The sequence below is a fragment of the Gopherus evgoodei genome, chromosome 8 (assembly GCF_007399415.2).
Source record: "Gopherus evgoodei ecotype Sinaloan lineage chromosome 8, rGopEvg1_v1.p, whole genome shotgun sequence".
NCBI lineage: Eukaryota > Metazoa > Chordata > Testudines > Testudinidae > Gopherus > Gopherus evgoodei.
Window position 1 is genome coordinate 43,268,553 of NC_044329.1, and position 16,453 is coordinate 43,285,005.

The 16,453-nt window shown below is 44.0% G+C and overlaps 1 protein-coding gene across 5 annotated transcripts in view; it reads left to right on the plus strand.

Annotated features, from left to right (window-relative positions):
• Positions 1-16,453, plus strand: part of ATF6 (activating transcription factor 6) — a 347,497-nt gene that overhangs the window by 153,854 nt on the left and 177,190 nt on the right. For 4 of the 5 annotated variants that reach the window (XM_030573857.1, XM_030573858.1, XM_030573860.1 and 1 more), the window contains 2 exons: positions 4,722-4,850; positions 15,108-15,221. In XM_030573857.1, coding sequence (XP_030429717.1) covers positions 4,722-4,850; positions 15,108-15,221 — 243 coding nt within the window. Of the gene's footprint in view, positions 1-4,709; positions 4,851-15,107; positions 15,222-16,453 lie in introns of all 5 variants that reach the window. The other variant, XM_030573859.1, reaches the window with a different exon arrangement.

The window sequence follows — 16,453 nt, forward strand, 5'->3', positions numbered from 1 at the left end:
TAGGTTGCCACTCACTTCTACTTCCCCTACCAATTCTTCCCTGTTTGTAAGCTTACGCAAATATTAAAAAGGGTTTACGCAAGTATAGAGCCTTGTGGTAGCCCGTTGTTTATGATACGGGGTGACCTGGTCTTATTACCCAGATACACCCGTAGGTGTCTGTTACTCAGCATGGTCCACAATAGGCAAAGTGTTTGGTAGCAAGGTATAATTTTAGCAAGATTCAGCATCAGGCCCTTAATCCATAGAGTATCATATGCAGATGACAGGTCAACAAATACTGTGTCAGTCTTTAGGTTTTTCTGATAGCCAGCCTCAATGTGAGTTGTGAGTGCCAGAACTTGGTCTAAACAACTAAGTTTTGGCCAGAAGTCTGCCTATTCAATAGGGATAATTGGTACAATAAAAGGGTGTATTCTTTTGAGGATGATACTGTGACCTTGTGCAATCTGTATGGTTTTATAAAAATTTAATAATAAATGAATATAATGTAACTGAGATATGCTTCATGCAAAAGGTCTCTTGTAACGTATTATTACAAAGCTTATAATCTACTGAGTGTAATCATCCTATTTTATAAATGTACCACTCTTGTATCTGAAACTAGAAATATTAAATATAAATCTGAGGGCTTATTGTAATTATGTGAAGTGTGGGCCATTAATGGTGGTTTGGAACCTTGATGACTCCCGTTAACTAGGACCATTGTCTGCAAATGGCTGTTTTACCTGTAAGTCTTCCTGTATACCTGCATCCTGGCAAGTGGATAATGAAGTCTTGCAGTGACATGTGATCATGTCACCTGAACTGGAATCCATCTTTAACCTGGTGTCTTTCCATTGAGAAGGAGGGGGTGGGAACTCAGAGAGAGACAAAAGGATTCCCACCTTATGCAAAAGATATATAAAGGGGTCGAAGAGAACAAAGAGGGAAAAGAGCCATCATGAAGAATCCCCTAGCTATCACCTGAGCTGGAAGAGAGCTGTACCAGGGGAAAGAATTGTGCCCAGGTCTGGAAGGTGTCCAGTCTGAGGAAAAAAATTACTGAAGCATCTCTGAGGGTGAGATTATCTATTTTCAATTTGATTAGACATAGATTTGCACATTTTATTTTATTTTGCTTGGTGACTTACTTTGTTCTGTCTGTTACTACTTGAAACCACTTAAATCCTACTTTCTGTATTTGTTAAAATCACCTTTTACTTATTAATTAACTCAGAGTATGTATTAATACCTGGGGGAGCAAACAACTGTGCATATCTCTCTATCAGTGTTATAGAGGGCAAACCATTTATGAGTTTACCCTGCTTAAGCTTTATACAGGGTAAAACTAATTTATTTGGGTTTAGACCTCATTGTGAGTTGGGTATCTGAGTGCTAAAGAGAAGAACACTTCTGTGAGCTATTTTCAGGTAAACCTGCAGCTTTGGGGCAAGTAATTCAGACCCTGGCTCTTTGTTGGAGCAGACGAGAGTGTTTGGCTCTTCAAGACAGGGTGCTGGAGTCCTGAGCTGGCAGGGAAGGCAGGGGTAGAAGTAGTCTTGGCACATCGGGTGGCAGCTCCCAAGGGAGTTTCTGTATTCCAAGCCATCACGGATACGTTCAAGAAGTTTGTAGGTCGTACATAGTAGAGAAATTGGCCTATACCATCCCACTTCATCAGGGGCTTTCCAGGCTTTGGAATGGCAATTACCATTGCCTCTCGCCATATTTCAGGGAGCAGTATTGTCCTTAAGGTAGCAAAGTTGCAAGCCATTGGAGTCCTCTGGGGCTGAGATGGTGGAGGAGTTCTGGCAGAATACCGTCAGGGCCTGCAGCATTCCCTTTTTTCATCACAGCAAATCCTTCTTTTACTTACTCAATCCTGACAGTGGAAGGTTCTCCTCAGGGGTTTGATGCAAGTGTTCGGTGGAGTTGTTGATACACTTCTCTTCTTGTGTGTTTGTCAAGTGGTCCTTTTGTGTTCTCCACCAGTTTGGAAGCTATTGTAGGGTGACCAGATGTCCCGATTTTATAGGCACAGTCCTGATTTTTGGGTCTTTTTCTTACTTAGGCTCCTATTATTCCCACCCCCGTTCCGATTTTTCACACTTGCTGTTTGGTCACTCTAGGCTATTGAGTTTAACTGAATTTTTGGTACCCTGTACTCTGTGGGATTAGCAACCCCAAGACGTTGTAGTTGTGTCCAGGGTGATTTAAAGCACTTGTCAGGAAGACTCAATTTAATCATCATTTTCTACATAAAAGTGCATTCTTGTTGGTTGTTATAACCTTAATACATATTCTTCACAACTCAGAGATAGATGTGGGTTTCATTTTTAGAAGATACATACTATACATTTTTAAACAGTGATTTATTTTGAAAACTTTTCAGATTAGTTTTACAGCTATATCAAAAAATGAATGATTGGTTATTTCATTTACCAAAGGTAATTGAAGCAGATATTTATGAAGTCACTGGGAGGCAAACTATCTCCAATTCAATAGATTAATCATTAATATTTGGAGGATTTTCTTGCCATGCTTTAGTAGGAAGAGAACATCACCAGACAGACATTTTAAATTGTTTTATTTAATTAAAACAACAACGTTAAGTATTCTGGATTTTTTCGTCAACAGCAAACATATAATAATTTAACAAAACAAGCATATGTCCCTCGCTTCTCACATTTATCTCCAGACATCTTCATCTTGTCCAGATCTATTCCGCCCCGAACAATCTTCTATTCATTGACGTTTTTGAAACTTTGCACTTTCAGAGATAGGTAAGGGATTGACTCTGTGTACACAAATTTGCAGAGGGACAGTAGAGTTGAGGTCTGTTATTTCTTACCTCTATATGTTATTTATTTGTTTAAAAACATTTTTGCTGTTAATGAACATGTTTCCTCTGGAGACACAAATCCACAGTCTGAGAACTGCAAAACTAAGCATCTCTGATGGTATCTTCTAGTTTGAACGCTGAATCCCATTGGGTAGATAGAAAGATTAACCTAAATAATCTATACAGAAGCCTGTGGAACCCCATAAGATTGGGTCCGTAATCCATGAACTATTGGAACTCATTTACAAAACTTTTCTTAAACATTACGTGAATATATTGTTTCATACTATAGAATAGGGATTATAAATTCTAATTCTATGTTGAGATATCTTTGAACTATAATGTATCTTAATTAAAACTATCTTTAAATAAGTTTTTCCTCAAAAAGCATTTTATCAAAAAAATCTGATTTAAATAAAAAATTCCGATTTAAATAAAAAAATTGATTTTTAATTTAAAAAAAAATTGATTTTTATCCACCCTGGTAGTATCCAGGCTCGATGACTTGAACGTGTAAAATCAAGGTTTTGCATGCAATCAAGTCAGCGCTGGCATCTTGCTGTGTCAAAGGAGTGTAGTAGGGTTTTTGCGGTATGAAGACTCCTAGGCTGATTGTGTTGCCGAAGCAACTCCTGCGTCTCTCTTGTCCAGCAGGGAGTGTGATTTTTCTGGAAGTCTCAAGGATTGTTCTTTCCTGCTACTTTCAGGAGCCCTGCGAACCATTGATAGCATTCTGGTTTCACTGGAATCCTTGCAACAGTTTTCTTAACTGTCTATTTGTAGGCATCCCAATCAGCTTTAAGAAGATTCCATCGTGGTACCTGTTTAGGAATTTCGATGCCTGTATAGATCATTATAGGCCTGTGTTGGCTATTTGGAAATGCCAATAGTACTTCATGTGTTACGATGAGAGTGTTACCACATTAGTCTTTAGACACGAATGTTAGGTTTGGATTGTACCCATGTTTCCAGTGGTTGAATGGAATGTTGATTGTTGATTTAGTTTGTAGATTAGTCGTAAGTCTTGTGCAGATATCAAGTCTATAAGTTCTTCGCCATCGCTTTCATTTGTTTTATAGACCCATATAGTATGGTGACTATTAAAATGACCTGCATAGATGCATGGAATAGGAGTGCTAGGTAGCACTGGTTTTGGCCATCTTGTTCTAGGGGCTTTATAGAGGTTGTTAATGTGGAGCTCCCCTACTTTGATAGTTGTGGTAAATGCATTCTCCTCTTCAGCTGATGGAATAACATTAAAATCTGTGATAGTGTCCTTGATGTATATTGCCAAGCCGTATTTAGGATGATAATGGCTAGTTGTTAGGTTGTATCCATAGATATGGTAGCGCCTAGCCTGTTGGTCGTTGCCAACATGGATCTCTTGCAACATGAGGATATCAGTGTTGTAAGTCTTCAGCAAGTTTCCAAGGTACTCACATTTTGCCCATGAGAACCTTTCAACAGTAAGTTGCAGGATTTTTATTCCTGGGCCTATTTGGCACTCTGTATGGCCCTAAGGAGGAACTTTAGGATTTGTTGAGTTGGTGTTCTGATGACCAGGAGATCATTGAGTGATGTTCGTTCGCTGAGTTGATGGCATTCGTTGTGAATTTTCACTTAACAGAATGAGCCCCGTGAAGGATGCCATCTTCCGCTCTTCCTTTAGTGCTATTGTGAAGCTATTGCAATTAAATATATAGAACAGTTACTGCCCATGGGCATGGGATTTGGTGATACATATCTTACCATGTGGAACAGCAAATCTGAAACGCCATTAGTTATCCAGTTAGAGTATTTAATACCATGAGGCAGTGAGTTTCATGTGTGTGTATCTGTTCTGTCCCTCTTATTATATTTATGGGTATGTGTTTTTGAATTTCAGTGTATTTGAAAGGTATCCCAATGGAGCTGAACCCAGCATGAGCCTTGCCCACCACAGCAGAAATCTGCTGGAGTTCTCAGCCAACCAGAAGCTCAACACAGCTCAACAAATGCCTAACATTATCTCCCAGAAGAAGGAAAGGTAAGGTGAATATATTTAAAGTTTAAAAGTACTAGCTGTTCATGATACTTTCATGCTTTGCTCTCTTGCCTTCGATTTCCCTGTGCTTCATGAAGCAGAGTTATTAAGTGAGCATTGTTAGGGTAGCTAAGCCTAAAAATGGAGTGCCTTGAAAGCTGATTCCTCTTGTACTGTAGTTACAGGATCTTCCTGGCAAGATTCCTCTCTAAGGCCCAACTTTGATGCGCTGCGATATAAAAACTAACCAACTCCTGAATCAGACAAATCAGTGCATGCATTCCATGGTGAGAGAGCAAGCTGTGTGAGCACTCTTGCCTCAGCAAAGCAGGAGCAAGCCACTATGGTGTCATGCTTTTGATGTGCAGTTCCATGCCTGGCCTCATTCTGGTGCTGAGCAAGTCCTGTGACAGTCCCTGACACTGGACTTGCATACAACTCAAAGAACAGCTCCCTGTCTCTTTCAGCATAGTAGGCAAGAAGTTGCTGCCAGCTTTCCATGTATGAGGCTGTGATGGGGTGTACAACCCTCACACTGCAGAGCAAGGGGTTAAGGAGGAGCTCTGGGCCCAGGTGGCCCCACCCTGTTGCACTTGCAGGGCCTGCACAAGCTGGAGGCAGGGCTTTAAGAAGGGGAGCAGAGCAGCTGAGAGTGGGCAGGCAGTGGAAAGGTGCAGGCAGCTGCTGTGAAGGGAAAGCACTGCCCTGGAGCTCCTTGCTTGAGGTCTGACTACACAGACCAGTGAAAACGTACAATGGAGAGTTAAGTGGCTGAGCATGCAGGCAAGAGGCTTGGTGGAAGTGACTCACTTCATGAAGCTAACGGGGCTAGAGAGGTGGCCCAGGGGGCAGAATCTTAGCACCCCAAGGTATCGAATGTAACTGCCCACCACTGGGCGCTGGAGCATAGCCCAGTATAGAGGGTAGGCCTGAGCTCCCCTCTCCACCCCCAGAAGACGTTACAATACCAGGGGCCTTCACCTCAGATGAGAGTCGCACTGGAGTAGACTTTGACTGGCCAAGAGCCTAGTCCTCAAATTACCTGGTCTGAAGGAGACGACAGGTAACCCTTGGGGCAGGATGCTGATCTGTCAATCCCTGCCTGACCTCTAGGCAGCACTGTGGCCGGTTGTGCACCTTCTACAGGGCCAAATGTTACTATCATAGACTTTCATCAGCACAGGTGTAACGATGCTGCCTCTGGTGGGACACAACTGAGTATCAATTCAGGACAAATTGCTTAGAGCAGGGTAGTTACAGCCCAAGGCAGGGGTTCCTTTGCACAGAAAGGCACATCAAACCAGCCAAACAGAGAAGACTTTGGTTTTACCCCACTGGCTATCCAGAAGTCATACAAGCAATTCCTTTAGACACTCCAGTTTCCCATGATCACCACCAGCAGCCACTTCTTATGGGGATGAATGTTATGAAAACCAATACCCCAGTAAAAGAAAAAAGCTTCTCCCGATCCCAAAGGACTAAGCCCCAGACTCAGGTCAATATACAAATCAGATCTTATCCGCAAATCACGCTGTTGCCAATCCTTTAGAATCTAAAGGTTTATTCACAGAAGGAAAGGAATATAGATGAGAATTAAATTGGTTAAATGGAATCAATTACATACAGTAATGGCAAAGTTCTTGGTTCAGGCTTGTAGCAGTGATGGAATCAACTGCAGGTTCAAATCAAATCTCTGGAGTACATCCACAGCTGGGATGGGTCATTCAGTCCTTTGTTCAGAGCTTCAGTTTGTAGCAAAGTTTCTCCAGAGATAAGAAGCAGGATTGAAGGAAAAACGGAGGGGTTTCCAAAGCCTTTTATATTCTTTCTCCTGTGAGTGGAAACCCCTTTGTTCTCCGGTACAAAATCACAGCAACAAGATGGAGTTTGTAGCTACCTGGGCAAGTCACATGTCCATGTATGACTCAGTTTGCAGGCGGCAGCCACTGCTCACGTGCTACCTTGAACGTCCCAGGAAGACTTCTCATATGTGGATTGGAGTCTCCCAAGGTCCATTGTCAGTTAAGTGTTTCTTGATTGGGCACTTAATCTGCAACTTCCTTTCTCAAGAAGCTGACCAAATGCTTCACTAATGCTACTTAGAATCAAACACATTGAGATACAAGGACATAGCCAATACTCATAATTTCAACTAAAAATGATACATTCAGCTAGGATAATCATAACCATCAAATAATAACCTTTTTATAGACACCTCACATGACAACCTTTGTGCAATATTTGCTGCATATATATATATACATAACAGTGGTTGAAACAATTATCTGTGTGGTCACAGTTTATGTCAATAACATCACAACAGGCAACAGCTACACAGATCTCTGCAATTCCTTCATAAGAGCTTAGAAAGATCAAGCACTTGATTTGGCTTGAGGAACTTAATGTTGAGATACTACCACATCCTTTATAGCTGTGCTGAAGAATCTTTCACAGTGTCAGAATCATAGAATATCAGAGCTGGAAGGGACCTCAGGAGATCATCTAGTCGAACCCCCTGCTCAAAGCAGAACCAATCCCCAGACCCATGAATGGCCCCTTTCAAGGATTGAACTCACAACTCTGGGTTTAGCAGGCCAATGCTCAAACTGCTGAGCTATCCCTCCTCCCTGGAAAGCATTAGGGGGGAAATATACTCTACACATGTACTCTACATGTTGTTGCCAACTCTTGGGATTTTACCACAGACATTGAAATGGTGTTTTTCTTGAAGACCCAGCTGGTAGAGCCAAGAGATCAGAAGAGAATCATAACTTTCATCTGGAAAAAATAAGTTAGTTTCTAGCTCTCATGGTTGCAGAGAAAAGTGTGAAAACATGAAGCAGGTGTACCCTACAGGCTCAGAAACCAGCAGGCAAGGAAAAAACCCGACATTTATTATTAAAACTAACGTTTAAGACAATCTCATGATTTGGGGGACTGATTCACAATTTTTGAACACTTGAGATTGGCAATACTATCTATACACCCTAAAGGAGTCTTGACTTAAGACTTAGGAATCCGACTCAGGCCTTCCCTGGCTTGTGAAAGAGAGTTATTAGCGATTGGTGCCACTTCTGACCAAAATAACCAACACTTCATTCAGAGAAGGAAACTTTTCTTCCTCCTTGAAAAATGCAGTAGATTTGTCTTGACTTGCATGGTTATTAATGTTAATATTTGTCATGTTACCCAGCCCTTCTTAAAATTCAAGCTATGATATTTGTTTTCTTAGTCACTCAAAATATGTTCGGCAAAGTTCAAGATACTTACAAAGGACTGGATCCTAAACTCTGTGAGCAGTGCTCTTTGTTAGAAACCTCATGCATGCTTGTGCAAGCCTTTATTCCTGGATGTCTACAGAGATGCACCTCAAGAGTGTATGGTTACAGTCTGCTCTAGTGGCTGCCTACCAAGTATTCCCAAAGAATAATTTTTATTTTATCCATTAATATCTTTATTGGTCATTTGCAGGAGTGTATTCAGTTGACATAAAATCACTTTAAGCCTTTCTAGATCTCCAGAAGGCAGTGGATTCGTATGTTCTGGATTGTGTCCAGATTGAAGGTTGGCTTATTCAGGCTGTGTTTTCCCCTTCACAGAGTCTGTTCTAACAGATCTGTTCTTTCCAATAAAATATTTTTTGGCTAGCTGAATAGAAACAACCGCAAATGTGCAGAAAGCACTAATAGATTGTTGCCAGGTGGAAAGAAGGCAATCAATCAGGAATACTCTTATGACATAGTATTATGTGGCTATGATGAAGGGTCTATGATCCTATATGGCACATTTTAGACTATGAATTATGTGATGAGGCAGCAGAGATGTTCACTCAAGAAGGTATGTCAGAACCAGCACCTCCTCTTTTTTGTCCAGTCTCTTTCACTTTGTTGCTTGGCAAGCTTGGAACCCTCTGCTTCTTTTTCCCCTCTCTCTGTGCTAGAAGCAGAGACCAGAAGAGGGACAAAGCAAGAAGGTGGAAAGAAGGATAAAGAAAAAAAAATGAGTAACATTTTCAAAAGGAACTTGGGCATTTAAGTGCCTGAGTCTCACTGAAAGTCAGTAGGAATTCAGCTCCTAAGTAATTTAAGTGCTTTCACATTTTTTACCCAAGGATTATCATAAAGAACTGAGGCGAGGGACCTGGAGCTAACTGCCTGAATTTAAGAGCCAAGCCAAGACTTCTGCCTTGCTTCTAGGCCTCCTTCCCAATTCTCCTCTGGGCAGGCCCCAGGATTTCCCAGCAGCATCTCAGGCAAAATCTCCTTCACAGACAAACTTTTCCTCTGCTACTCCACATATGAAAGAGATGGCCTGGCTTTTTATATGCCTCCCGCTCTCAAAGCTAGAACAAGGAGAGCCCCTGTGGTTCTTTAGGGACAGAGGGAAAGGGAGAGCTAGTTCCCTCCTCTCCTCATTCTTATGGCTGAGATCCCAGCTGGGGTTGAGATTGGGGTTTCTCTTCTGTCTTTCTCTGAGGCCCTGCTGCTGCTGTGAGCCTCTCTGCTTCAGGCTCCTCTCTCCCCATGTTTCTCCCATTTGGAAGAGCTGTTGATCTATTAGCAGCTATTGTGTAGCAGGCTCAGCTGCAACTCCTCCCCCAGGCCCTCTCAGGCTTAAAAATGGTCATGCCTATGTCTGTGAGGAGTCAGAAAGGCAATTCTGAGTGCTGTCCTGTGGCTGCTGCCAGAACAACACCTTACCATGGACATACAGGCAGCAATGGGCTCTTTGCTGCCCATTCTGACACTTTTCATCCCTGCTGGCTCTGTGGCCTCTCCAGCTGCCTTCAGTTCTGGATCCCCTCCCTGCAAGCAGCTGGCAGTGTTGTCTTGTTCTTTTGCTTGCCTTCTACTGCCCGCCTTAGCTCCTCACAAAAAATATAAATCGAAGGATGAGTGCATAGGGTGTCTCCTTTCTTGGAGAGGGACCAGCTGTATCCAAAGTGGACCCTTGGGAAAGAATTGCCTTCACCTCTGTACTGACCAGGCAGAAGCCCATATAGTCAGAATTCTGTCCACTCTGGGGTGGAAATGCAGTCTGCTGTTACTGTGAAGGATGTTACTAGCCACCTCAGCTTAGGAAATACTGCTTAAGGGGTTTCCTGTTCTAGAATGGTGCAGCAAGCATGCAGGAGTGCTCTACATCAACATCAACTGCCATCAACAAGGCACCGGGAACTCCATCTTACTGTTAAACTGAGCCTTTTTCAGTGGGAGGAAAGTACTCTGGCTTTGTTTCCAGGATGAACACAATGTCCAGGTGGATTGGCTCATCAAGGCATACATTTTTAACAGTGAGAGTAATTAACCACTGGAACAATTTACCAACAGTCATGGTGGAGTCTCTTGTCACTCATGATTTTAAATTCAAGATTGGATGTTTGTCTAAAAGATCTGGTCTGGAAATTGTTTTGGGGAAATCTTATAGCCTGTATGGTACAGAAGGTCAGACTAGATGATCACAATGATCCCTTCTGGCCTTGGAATCTACAAATCAAGAGGGAACTAATCCCAGGGGAATGGAGCTTGAACTTTAAGGCTTTCCAGTCCATTTGTCAATATTGAGGCTGTCCAGCTGACCACTGGTTTGCCAACAGAAATATGCAAGAACATCCGGTTTGCTCTCAGCTGTTTGACCAGTTGGCCATAGTGTCAGATGCTGTTTTGATGAATTAGGGAGCAGAGATGGCTGCATCTTTCCATCTTTTCTTCTGATTCTCCAAATCCTCTGCAAGATCAAACCAGTCAAAGTGGAAGTAATTTTTCTCTGCCTTGCTGGTCAGGCAGTTGGGCGCGATTAGAATGTATCAGTGAGAACCCATTTCCTCCTCCAAGAGCCAGCTCACTTTGTGCATCTAGGATGTTGGAGAGTGAATGAATACCAGTGGCTTCTGTGATGGGGTGTCTCCCAGATGCTGGGCGATTGTCAAAGTGTTACAAGGATTCTACACCAGGATGTAGAAACGAAGCTGGTGTGGTGTTTAACTAATGGCTTCTCCTCTGGTGATTGCATCACCCTTCGGGTTACTACGGTCTGTTCGGGTACTAAAGTCTGTACAGATTTTAAAAGTGGAAGATTAAGGCCATACAAGTCCATACATCTGCTACTTCCACAGCCGGGGCTGGCCTGTGCTCTCCATTGGTTCGATTCCTAACAATTCAGTGTGAAGTTTTCAAACCCGCTTCGCCCAGTGGGATGTATTAGTCTTCAGGTGTACATGTTACAGCCACTTGAACTAGCTGGGAAAATATCCCTCTGCCAACTTTGGATGAAAGCTACTACTTTGGTTGACATCACTTCTGCCAGGAAGGCTGATCCAGAATAGCTTTGGTTATTGATTCTCTTCCCAGGGCTTTCATTCACCCCATTCTTGTGTTCCTGAGGTTAACCTGAGGTTTCATATTAACCAGTCAATTATTTTGCCATGTTTTTTATTCTGCACTTTTCACAGAGGCAGAAGAGGCTTTGGAGGCTGTAGAATTATTGGGTTAAATTTGGATCTCCTTAAAAATTTCAGAACTGACAAATAGCTGTTGGTGTGTTCCAAGGGCCCTAAAAAGGAAAGAGGCTTCCAAGACTACAGTGTATAGGTGGCTTTAGGTTTGTATCTGCCTAGAGCAGGGGTCGGCAGCCTTACAGAAGTGGTGTGCCGAGTCTTCATTTATTCACTCTAGTTTAAGGTTTCACGTGCTGGTAATACATTTTAACGTTTTTAGAAGGTCTCTTTCTATAATTCTATAATATATAACTAAACTGTTGTTGTATATAATGTAAATAAGGGTTTTAAAATGTTTAAGAAGCTTCATTTAAAATTAAATTAAAATGCAGAGCCCCCTGACCGGTGGCCAGGACCCAGGCAGTGCAAGTGCCACTGAAAATCATAGACTCATAGGTCAGAAGAAACCGATATGATCATCTAGTCTGACCTCTTGCACAAGGCAGGCCACAGAACCCCACCCATCCACTTTTATAACAACCCCTAACCCAGGACCGAGTTATTGAACTCCTCAAAATTGGTTTGAAGACCTCAAGCTGCAGAGAATCCACCAGCAAGCGACCCGTGCCCCACGCTGCAGGGGAAGGCAAAAAACCTCCAGGGCCCCTGCCAATCCGCCCTGGAGGAAAATTCCTTCCCGACCCCAAATATGGCGATCAGCTAAACCCTGAGCATGTGGGCAAGACTCACCAGCCAGCACCCAAGAAGGAATTCTCTGCAGTAACTCAGTTCCCATCCCATCCAACATCTCCCTGCAGACCATTGAGCAGACCTATCTGGTGATAATCCAAGATCGATTGCCCAGATTAACGATCCTATCATAACATCCCCTCCATATACTTATCAAGCTTTGTCTTAAAGCCAGAAAAGTCTTTTGCCCCCACTACTTCCCTCGGAAGGCTGTTCCAGAACTTCACTCCCCTAATGGTTAGAAATCTTCGTCTAATTTCAAGTCTAAACTTCCTAATATCCAGTTTATACCCATTCGTCCTCGTGCCTACATTAGTACTGAACTTAAATAATTCCTCTCCCTCCCTAACGTTAACCCCCCTGATATATTTATATAGAGCAAGCATATCCCCCCGCAGCCTTCTTTTGGCTAGGCTAAACAAGCCAAGCTCTTTGAGTCTCCTTTCATAAGGCAGGTTTTCCATTCCTCGGATCATCCTAGTAGCCCGTCTCTGAACCTGTTCCAGTTTGAATTCATCCTTCTTGAACATGGGACACCAGAACTGCACACAGGGGTCTCACCAGCGCCTTATATAATGGTACTAACACCTCCTTATCCTTGCTAGAAATACCTCGCCTGATGCATCCTAAAATCGCATTTGCTTTTTTAACAGCCATATCACATTGGCGACTCATAGTCATCCTGCTATCAACCAATACCCCAAGGTCCTTCTCCTCTTCTGTCGCTTGCAACTGATGCGTCCCCAACGTATATCTAAAATTCTTATTATTAATCCCTAAGTGCATGACCTTGCACTTTTCACTATTGTATTTCATCCTATTACTATTACTCCAGTTTACATGCCATCGGTTGCCTACCGCTGATCTAAATGGACAGTCCATATAGATTTCGCCCTTTCTGGCTCCCATCTCTCCCTGCAATATTGATCCACACAACCACCCTAGATGCTTTTCAATTTCAGAAGATGGTAGCATGTGAATTTAAGAGAAAAAGCAGCGACTGTACCAGCAACAGTGTGGGGGAGGGGGACAGTGCTAACACATAAAGGAGCATTAGGAGGTTCTTTCAAATGAACCTGTGCACCAAATGCTCTTATTGACACAGTGCCCAGGGGAGTTTCAGCTTCTCCCTTTCGTGATGCCAGTGACTCAGAGAAGCAGCTCAGCTGCAACTCCTGACATGAAACTGACATAGCAGGGACTGGAGCTTTCAGAAGTGGCCCTTAAGACCCAGATCCCTGCTGCCCAAAAAACTCCTATCGCTGCTTCTAGGGACCACTGCATTCCCCACTGCCTTTGAGATGCAGATCCCCTGCGATGCATGACCTACCCAGATCACTCCGCAGTTTGCACATTTTAAACCTGAACTCTCCTGAGGGCTGAAAGCTGCCCAGACGGGGGGCCACTCTCGCCCAAGCTAAAGTTCCACTGTGTTAGAATGCACAGAGACAGCAAGAGCCTCCCTGTCTCCATCTGCCCTTTCCAGAGGCTGCAAAATCCATCCAACCACCTGGCCGGCTCAGGGGCACCAGGGGCACAACCCCCTCCTGGGTTGATGCAGTGCCAGAGAAGGGGAGAGGAGAGTGGGAGTATGAGGCGGCAGCAGGGCCATGCAAAGAAGGGGGCCAGTTGTGACTTGCAGTGCCTTACACCAGTCCAGGCTCCCCTTTTAAAGTCCAGAGGCCAGGAGAGAGTCACACAAGCTGCTCATGCAGCATCTGGGAGCCCTAACGCAGCTGCTTCCCAGAGACCAGTCCTCCCAGTGCTCCCTGAGCCCCATGGACAGGGGCTTTGGAACTCACATCCAAGATCACCGAGGTGCCTTTCCACTGCATCGCGGGGAAGAATCCCTGGCCAGCGGCTGCCTTCACTTCCTGGAGGAACTCACTATTGGAGAGCAGCAGGCTGAGTGGGGCCAGCAGCTGGCTGAGCTGCTCAGCCCACTGCCGGTCTGGGGTCCCAACCACCAGCCCAACTCAGCCCACTGCCAGCCTGGAGTCCCAGCCACTGGTCCCGCTCAGCCCGCTGCTGGCCAGGCCCCTCGGCTGGCAGCATCATGCTATTAAAAATCGGCTCACGTGCCACCTTTGGCATGCATGCCGTAGGTTGCCGACCCCTGGCCTAGAGTATGAGTTAGCAGGTCCTATCTCACTAGACCAAAGAGCAGGCCACTTGTCCAGAGGCTTCTCTGCACATTGGCCAGAGAAGGCTGTCTCTTTGGGTAGGAAATCTATAGGGCTGCTGTTTGGTCTGTGCTTCTTACGTTTGTGTTACATTATAAAACTTGAAATCAATTAGAAGTATGGTTACAATATGCATGCAAATTTGATGATGTCTTTGAGCTCCTGCCAATTAGGCAGAATGGCCTGTGGTACAGATTTAGATAACCCCTGCTTCAGTATTTCCACTTCTTCTTGACTAGGGCTCTTTCTACCCCAGCCGTGCAGAGCATCACCTCCTGGAGCCTGGACACTGGAGTCAAGGTTCACCCAGGTTCACTAATCCACATACAAGCACAGTGCTGTAGGAGCAAAGCAATTGCTGTGGGCAGAAGGCTTGTTTTGAACGGTTGATGTAGAGATGAATTTATTACAAGTGATTTGTAACATCTGCAAATCTAATCTGAATGATTGATTATCATTTTATTTGTATCAAGTTAACACCTAGGAACCCTAGTCATGGACCAGGATCCCATTGTGCTGGGCACAGAACAAAAACAGTTCCTGCCCAATGAAGCTAACAGTCTAAATAAGATTTACAATTAAAATGCTAACTTTTGCGGCTTGTTTGTGTGAGAACTATGATTTTTGGCTTAAGAGGCAAATTTTGGTTTTGGCTTCCATACTGCTGATGTTTCCCTGCATTGGGTTCTACAAAAATCCTGAGGGAAGAGAGAGCAAAATACTGGGTTACTAGGCACAAATTGTCATCTCTTCTAGAAGAAGAATCTGTTGGAGCAATAGTAATCTGTTCTTTGGCTCTCTCATTGACCCTTGGTGATACATGTTCATTGGAGGAGGCTGAAGGAACTTTGAAAGAAATTTGAAGGGATTTTTTGGTGTCTTTATTTCTAGGAATGAACGTTCTGTTTCTGATAACAAAGCCTTAATGGTAGTAACAGAAGACCCACTACTGTATATTTCTCCACCACGCTGTCAGCCACTGATCAACCGGACTGACTCTCTCAGGTTAGCAAACATTCATTTCCAAGTGCTTGTTTTTCAGTTTGTAATTATTGTGTGAATTCTGTGTAGATTAAAAGGGCCAGACTGGCAGCCAAGGTGCCTGGCATTCCTTTATTTATATCCATACTAGATACGTTGTGATCAGTGGCAACACAAGCTTCCCCACTGTTCTACAGGTGTGTTTGAATCCTGGCTTAGCTGGCATCTGTAAGTTACAGATGTGGGAAATCCAATATAAACTGGGTTGCTTTAAATGGATCTTAGTGTGTTAAACCGGTGTAACTTTGTGTGTGGACACTCTAACATCCATTTACACCAACCTGACCTATATCAGGTTACCAACACTTGTAACTTACAAGTGCAAGCTAAACCAATAGAAGCCATGCTTAAACCAATGTTAGAGTGGCCACACACAATGTTGCACTGGTTTAATTAACTGAGTTTAACTTTTCACCTTTAGTTAAACCAGTGCGCTGTTTTGTACCAGGATGTAGACAGTCTGACCTAGTAGTCAGAGTAGGAGTCGGGTTTAGTGGACCGTGCTGGTGTCCAGATAGGGGAACCAAGCCAAGGGGTCAGCACCAGAATCAACTACCAGTTACTAGATCCAGGAAACAATGCTGAGGGTCAAAACCAAGGTCAGATACCAAATGCCAGAGCCAAGGGTCAAGTTTGAATCAGGGTCAGAAGTCAGGGGCCTTGGTCAGAGCCAGGACTGGTCACTAATGATTGGAGGTGAGGTGTAAGGGGAGGAGCTTGAGGAGAGGCACAGAGCAGGAGCATGATGGGAACAGGGGTGAGGCAGGAGCATAGCAGGAATCAGGAACAAGGTTGGGTGCGGGAGGCAGACACAAGCAGGGTCTAATGGAGCCACAATAGGAAAACACCTTGTTGCTTGGATAAATTTCCTGTGCCATCTTCTGGCTCAAATAGTGTGGATGGACCAATCTGTGGAGCTGGGCGATCCTCCAATCAGGGCTCCCGTGGATGGCACCTTGGCTGAACCATTGTCCTACTAGCTCCTCAGCCCACTAGATTTCAGCTGCTGTGGGGTGCAGCCAAGCATGTGACTAGGAGAACCAGGCAGAGGAAAAGACGGGCCAGTGATGGAGAAATAGAACTCAGGAACAGGTTTGCTGAGTTGGGAAATGAAGATGGAGCACAGCAGGCTGCTGAAGGACAAAGGGCGAGGAAGAAGAGGCGAGCAGCTAGTCCTGCAGAAAGAGGGGAGGAGT